General features: G+C 41.2%; 1 protein-coding gene across 1 annotated transcript in view; it reads left to right on the forward strand.

The window, feature by feature from the left end:
* Positions 1–7,968, forward strand: part of LOC107730163 (A disintegrin and metalloproteinase with thrombospondin motifs 7-like) — a 90,664-nt gene that overhangs the window by 67,361 nt on the left and 15,335 nt on the right. The window contains exon 23 of the mRNA XM_016540915.1: positions 4,173–4,335. Coding sequence (XP_016396401.1) covers positions 4,173–4,335 — 163 coding nt within the window. The remainder of the gene's footprint in view (positions 1–4,172; positions 4,336–7,968) is intronic.

Below are 7,968 nucleotides of genomic sequence, written 5' to 3' on the forward strand. Positions count from 1 at the left end.
AGAGAGGACCAGGCCTGGATTTTATTTTGTGTTTTGTGTACGGCAGTCGTCCGCGAGGGGCTGCCGCTTTACTTTCGTTTTGTGTTTGTTTATTTGATTAAAGTTTTGTTTAAGTGTTCGCCGGTTCCCGCCTCCTTCTTCCCGAACTACGAACGTTGTTACAGCTATAAAACCCCGTCTTCATATCAGCTGGAGGGATTGGCTCTATTTCCGCTCGCAAGACGGGAGCATCCTTGTTTGGCACAGAGGTGAACCGAATGCCGCTGAACTTGGGAGGACGCCGGGTGAACTGAATCGCATAGCCGAGTCTGATGGTTCTCATGAGCCAGCGAGACGGTCTGAGGAGCGCTAACCAGGCCCCCAGAAACCTAGCAAGCAGGACTAAGGGAACCACCGACGTACCCGCAGTGGGGCAGCGAGGTGGAGCGCAGGGACCCGACCCGGAAGGCAAAGTGTCCCGGAGTGGGGTCTGAGTGCGCGGTGCGACACTTACCTGGCTCCACGGTTGGGCAGGGTACGTGTGAGGAGGCACCGTGTCCTCGAGCCGGGCCCTGCTGCCCGCTGGCGAAAGGAGAGGGGGACGGAAGTGTTGAGGCTGTGTCTCGTACACTGCCATCCTCGCCCTCTTGGGACCCAGAGAAATAGGAAACTGCTCTTTTGTTGAATGTTTGGGTACCACTGGCTGGGGAGACAGTGGCGGAACAAAACAAAAAGGGAACAAAAGGTGCTCCACCCGGCCCTCCTCCGGGGGAAGGAGTGGTGCAGTCACCAACTCCTGAAGAGCAGGAACCAGAGTCTCCTGGTCGCCCGTCTCAGGGACGCCACTTGCTCTGGCGCTTTACAGGCCTGGCAGTGGCAGAGCTTTCCTGCTGCTAGCTTTCCTGTCACTTTCCTGCTGCTAGCTCCATGCTGCGGCCGGTGTGTAGGCTGCTGCTGGGGCCGAGCTGGAGCGGAGGTGGAGGCAGCGGAAGGGTGCCCTCGGAGACTAGCGGGCAGAGGAGCTGCAGCCGGCAGCGGGCCGCCAGAGCAGGTTGTGCTTAATTGCCTCCTTCTGCTTCTGTGCCTGGGAGATCGGGGAGTCCAGGAAGCTGTGTTTGTCGGACTCCCTCATATCTGCCAGGTTTAGCCAAAGCAGATCCGTCGCAGTGCGCAGCTCAGGTCAGAACTACCCCCGTGCAGCTGCTTCAACGGCTTGGCCTGGTAGACTTGCAGGAGGGCCATGGCATGCAGGGCGGAGGCGGCTTGTCCAGCAGCTCTGTAAGCCTTGGCCATTAGAGCGGACGAGAACTTACAAGCTCTGGACGGGAGACGTGGATTACCCCGCTAGGCAGCAGCGCTCTGCGGGCAAAGCTGCATCGCAATAGCACGCTCGACTGGAGGGATCTCCACATACACCTTAGCCGTCCCGCCGTCAAGGGTAGTGAGGATGGAAGAGGCACTAGCTCTATTTCGGGCAGAAAAAGGTGCCCTCCAAGACCTAGTAACCTCTTCATGCACCTCTGGGAAGAATGGAACCGGAGGTGGACGCTGAGGATAAGCGTGCGGCACCCCCAGGAACCAATCATCCAGCCTTGAGCGCTCGGGAGATGGAGAGGGTTTCCATTGCAACCCGACGCTCTCGGTGGCCTGGGAAAGCATAGCAGTCAGCTCTGGATCTGACTCGGGCAACGCCACCTTCCCTGACGGAGGCAACGCAGCCCAGTCTTCATCTCCAGAGCCTAGCTCGTCCCCCGATGCAGTGATCGACATCCTGTCATCTGCCGGGACTCCGAATGAGACACTAGGCCTCGACTCCGGGGGCTCAGCTGCCTCATCATGGAACACCACGACTAGAACGGGGCATAGCAAGGGAAGAGGAGTCTGGATCGCAACATCGCAATGGTCATGTTCCCGCAATGAGAACATGAATCATCCACAAGAGCTGCCTCAGCGCGCTCAAAGCCCAGGTACGAGATGCAGCAATCGTGACCATCAGACGAAGCCAGGAAGTGACTGCATCCAGAAAAACACGAGTGGAAGGCCATCTTGAAAAAGATGCCGCGTCACTCGTGGAGCTCTTTTAGAACTTTAATTCTAATAATAGATTTAAGTGCTGAAGCGCCCAGGGGAAGTCGCAGCGTGACCGCAGTTTGAAAAGCAGCAGCACAGGACCAGCAAACCTCTGCTGATGCGCCATAACACCAACACTCGCAGAACCATTGTTCTGTAACACTCTCTTCGGTGACTGCTCAAGCAGAAAGGCTCGGCTCCGAAGCGAAAAGCTGAATGTGCGACTGCACGAGATCTTCTTATATGCCCATGCTGCGGAGCGGGGTGCGTGATGCAAAGCTCGCACGCCAACATTCATTGGCTTGTTTTGTTAACACTCGAAGGTGATTGGGCTCTCTGGCGAGATCCCAATTCGTCAGTCACTGCTGACGTAACGTCGAATGTGACTGACTGAAAGGGAACCTTACATCTAAACATGAGAATAAAATAACCCATAAAATGAGAATTAGAGGAACATCATGTGCTGGATTCAGCTTAGAATCTCAGAATTGTATTTATAAAACTTAATTTTTAGCATTGTCTTTCATCCTATTTCTGGTAAATAAAACCAGATATTTATTGGGGAATACACTGAAAATGGCTTATGTTCTTTTCATTTTCACTGTTATGTTGCTTAAAAAGTACAACTTTTCATTATTCAAATTAATCTGAATGGACATTTTGAAAGTACACCTACATTGTTTTTCAAAGATGAGGATGATTACAACAAATTAAAGTAGTCCATATATTCAGTGTCACTGAAATACTTTGTGTGAAAAACAGATTGTAATTTAAGTAACCTTTCACCCTGCCCTATTAAAATCTGGCTCACACACAAGAACATCTGTTTGGTTATATAAGCACAGCACAGTGAGTAAAATCTGCACCATAAAATTAGAAGGTGGTAGAGAATAAGAAACTGCAGACAACCCTTGTTACGTCTCATGATTTGAATGTATGAAAGTGATTAAATGTGAAAAGATTTGAGATCATGAGAAGACTCTCGCTATCCTTTACAATACCACCCCACACTTTTAGAACCACTGTGCTTCACAACCACTTTCAGTAAATCCCCCACCCACCAGAACTTTGGCCAGTATACTTTACTTGTATTAGATGTAATCAAAACAGCCAACAAAGCATTGGAAAGCAAATTTTTTTTTTTTCTTTTGAGGCAATTTCTGAAAATGGCAACATCCCAAATAGTGGAAGAAAATGAAAGAAGATTGATTCATTTGTAATTATCTCTCATTCGGTTTTTCTTTCTAGATATTCAAAGATAAAGAGATGGGATGGATTATTCACTGTGTGTGTGTGTGTGTGTGTGTGTGCAGAATGTCAGACCTGAATGTAGGAAGTAACATAATTGGACAATCAGTGAAGTCAAATCACAGTGTGCTCATATGAACTCGCAATGCTCATCCTGCAATTAAGCTAATGTGGTCTACCCCTTTGGGTACATACTCACAGCATTTGAACCCGCCTTTGATACCGAGACCCCCATCTATACACCTTCTTCATACCAGTGCTGTCAAATCATGTGGAAATCATGTTAAATGGACTAGAGTATGTAATTATGTTGTGTAAACCACCTTGCAAAACCTATAATGTGGTTTCCTTATTCCTTCAACAGTGCTTAGTGTTGCTTTTGCAAAATAAGGCTGGTTTGTTACTAGAATTCCTAACAAATTCCTATGATGAGATAAAAGTCCTTCAAACCTTGGGTGGACACTGGTCATGTAAAACTGCTTTTGGATTAGGAAACCTGAGCTAACATTGCTATGTTTACATGCACCCAAATAATGAATTCATAATCAGACTGATGTCTCAGTTTATACCAAAAAGCCTGTAAATACCCCAATTAATCTGAATGAAATTTTGATCGAATTGAAATCTAATTAAAAGGAAAAAATTAAGCATGTAAAAACTTAAATCCAGCTATTTTCTCATACAGATTCAAAAACATGAATTGGTCATGTAAATGGATTTTTCAGAATCTAAAATCAGATAAAAATATAAAATTTTAGATAAATGTTAGGATATGACTCCTTTCAAGACAGTCCTCGGTTGTCAAAGCTTTGCAATAGGTCGTTGATCAGAGTCGTACTGGGTGTTCAACAGGCTTGTCTATTGTGTGTTTGCAGTGTTCGGTGTCCTGTGGAGGAGGTGTTCAGCGCCGACTGGTTAAATGTGTCAACACTAAGGCCGAGGTCGAGGATGAAAATGAGCATGTTGATTGTGATCACGAACCTCGACCAAAGAACACAAAGAAGTGTAACATTCATGACTGTGACAGCGCCACCTCTGGTAAGTGGAGCTTTGCGAGCTAGAGACAATGAATACAAATATAGACAGTTAAAGTGAGATTGCCTTATAAAATTATCATGACATGAGGTTGAATTCAAATGTGAATTAAAGGTAGTAAAATTTAAATCAATTAAATGTAAAGAACTTAAGTTACGGACACCATGAAGAGTTTTCAGAGGTTATGCAAGACAGAAATTTGGGCCCCCTTCTTCCAGATGAGTGTTTCTTTTAACATTTAATAAGAAATTTAAATAATTTCTTAGTTACCATTTATATTATTTCAAGTAAATTTGTTGTAAAAAAAAATGTTATCACAATTTTTGACCCATGTTATCTTGTATTATAATAAATTTATAACAAAATTATAAACCAGTAAATTGTACAATTCTCAATTCCAATTTCAATACCACAGGAAAAACTACTAGCCTAACAAATATAAATAAAGTTCAAATATTATTAAAGACAAGTGAACAGTCAGTAAATAAGAACAAATGAACAAATTACAAACAATAGCACAAATAAATAAATAGAACAAAGATACAGATATAGTTAAAGATGCTTTGGGTTTTTAGATTTATAGGTGTTCAAGTACAGAAATGAAATAATATAATGTAAAATAACATTGCATATTCCTCACTGTATAAATGAATATAGATTAATCATATTCAGTAATGAGCACTGAGTGATTTTCTCTTTTTTATTGGAATAATATTAAAGACACTGACAGCAGCTTGTAAATTAGGCGAGGTCACATTGAACACAATTCATAGGTCTAAAATTTATACACATTTGATTTCTTTCTCAAATGTTTATGTTCATTTAAGACATAACCGACTGTTTTTGAGGATACTTGCCAAGATGGGTATTTTGACATACTTTTGTATTCCACGCTGTCGGGAGTCACTTCAAAGATTCTACATCGGTAGTTCTTTGGTCACTCATTGAACATGACAGAAAGTTGCAGAAGTTAGTCAGGGGAGAGGCAGTGGTGTTGTTTTACAGTGTATTACAATGACAACTCTACAAGCTAAACTTAAGGGGTCGTAATGTAAATATTTAAAAACTTCATCTCATCCAATTGGTTCAGATCATCTTTAGACCATGCTGGCAAAAATTATGGCTTGGTGGTAACACTTTATTTCGATAGTCCACTTTAGACATTCTATTAACAGTAAGTAACTTTGCAACTACATGTAAACTAGCAGTTAGTAGAGTATTAGTAGACTGTCTGCTTAATATCTTCTAACACTTTCTAGTAACTTTGCAACTACATGTAAACTAGCAGTTAGTAGAGTATTAGTAGACTGTCTGCTTAATATCTTCTAACACTTTCTTTGTCAACATTCTTCTAACCCTAAACCTACCCTAACAGTCTACTCTGAGAGTTAGTAGACATGTAGTTGCAAATTAATGAGAATTAGTTGACATGTAGTTGACATGTAGTTACAAAGTTACTTATAGTTAGTAGAATGTCTAAAGTGGACTATCGAAATAAAGTGTAACCAATTATGGAATTCAAGTTGATTAGCCAAACCGTTCTCAAATAACGCGTGAATGGATTCGATGAAAAGCACGCAAAAATGAACGTGAGGCTATATCTCCACAATAGTTTGGTGTATTGAGACCAAACTTGGGGTTTGTTATAATAATCATGACCTGAAGCTACCTGCACAGTTTTGGCGCAGCGCCACCTAGTGGTCAGGAGATATGAAAAATGGCTATATAACTTCTGAATGTTTTGGCCAAAAATGACAAAACTTGTCTCTTTAGGTTTGGCGCAGCATGGCGAGTCGAACCATTTCCAATCGTGTCAGCCATTTTGGGTGTCAGCCATTTAGAATTTTGTCGTAAAATGCTATATTTTATGAACACATCAGTGAATTGTTACGAAACTCGGTATGTGTCTTCGGCACCATGTTCTGACAATGTTCAAAAAGTGCCACCTTGTGGTCAAAACTTGTAATGAAATTTCCAAAAATGCCAATAACTTTTGTTTTTATTAGCCTATTGTAATGAAACTGGTCTCAATATATTCTTTGGGTCATGCTGAGAACATAGATACCAATTTTGCCACAGTCAGCCGAACTTCCTCTCCGCCATTTTTAATTTATGTTGAAAACCTACTTTTCAAACTCATCCTAGACCGTTGGTTCATTTTTCACCAAATTTAACTCAGATCATGTTCAGACCATGCTTGCAAAAAGTTAAGTATTTCATGTCAATATAAAAAACGGTTATAATTTAACGCATCAACGAATTTTCTGCAGTGATGCCAAACTACATATGAGGCTGTATCTCTGCAAAGCTTTGCCATATTGACACCAGACTTTGCATGTGCCATTGTCACCTCACACTGACCTCGCCATCACTTTGGTAACAGTGCCACCTATTGATCAAAAGTGATAAACCATTCATTAACCACTAATGATGAAATTTCCAAAACATGCTAATACAGTAACTTTTGATTACATTAACCTATTTTTGAACTTTTTTGAACTCCTCCTAGGCCGTTTGTCTGATTTTCACCAAATTCGAGTCAGATCATCTTCAGACTGTGCTGACAAAAATATTTTGTGCCCATAGACAAAACTGTTTTTGAATAGTGCCGCAACAAAGTTGAGGCACAATGCCCAACTGTATTTGAGGCTCTATCTCTGCAAACCTTTGACATATTGACACCAAACTTTGTGTGTGCCATTGTCACCTCACACAGAAAATAACCACATCGATTTTATAACAGTGCCACCTATTTGTCAAAAGTGATAACTAAAATGAAAATTTTGACTAAAATCATCCTAAAATGGCTTTAATTATTCATTGTTGCAGTTGGTCTGACGCTCCATGCCATGCTTGGCTCCTCATTTTGCCTCTGTTGTGCTTGGCCTCTTAATCGCTGCTTGCAGCTATGTTTCACATTGAAATTTGGCCACATTTAAAAAAATATATTGTGAACATCCATACAAAAAATGGCAAATTGGTAAGGTGTATTTGTCCATTAAAGGGCAAGAAGACACACTTAAATAAATAAATAAGCAAAGCTGTGATTTGGGGGCCCCTAGCAGCCTCAGTCCATATGCCTAGCATACTCTGTATCACTCATAATGGTGCCCCTGACTTCAGGGTGCAATTGTATAATTTTTAATAGTACTTTTATTTTTTCAGTATAAATTCCTTAAAATAGCTAATACGAATTATTTTACATTAATAATCATGTTTAAAGTGGAAATTGTTGAAATTAGTATTAAATGTGTATATTAGTTCAAGTTCCAGTGTGTAATATCCATGCAAATTAGCGAGAACAAACAGAATTGGAAAAATAATAGCTTTTGAATAATGACATTTGTTGCAGATGCCACAGAGCTACAGTGTTTCCACTTTTTGAGAAAATAAGCTTATGAATGGTTTAGTTAAACTTGTATTTTAAATTGTTTGTCTATTATTATTGCATATTATTTTTCACTGGGATAGGTGATTTTTAACATTGAAAAAAAACATACACTCCATTTATAGCTACCATATCCTTTGGTAAATATGGTGTGTGTTATTGTGATCTGCAATTACATTTACATTTACATTTTACATTTAGACATTTAGCAGACGCTTTTATCCAAAGCGACTTACAATTGGGGGATA

The sequence above is a fragment of the Sinocyclocheilus rhinocerous genome, unplaced genomic scaffold, assembly GCF_001515625.1.
Source record: "Sinocyclocheilus rhinocerous isolate Xijiao unplaced genomic scaffold, SAMN03320098_v1.1 scaffold36, whole genome shotgun sequence".
NCBI classification, from domain to species: Eukaryota; Metazoa; Chordata; class Actinopteri; order Cypriniformes; family Cyprinidae; genus Sinocyclocheilus; species Sinocyclocheilus rhinocerous.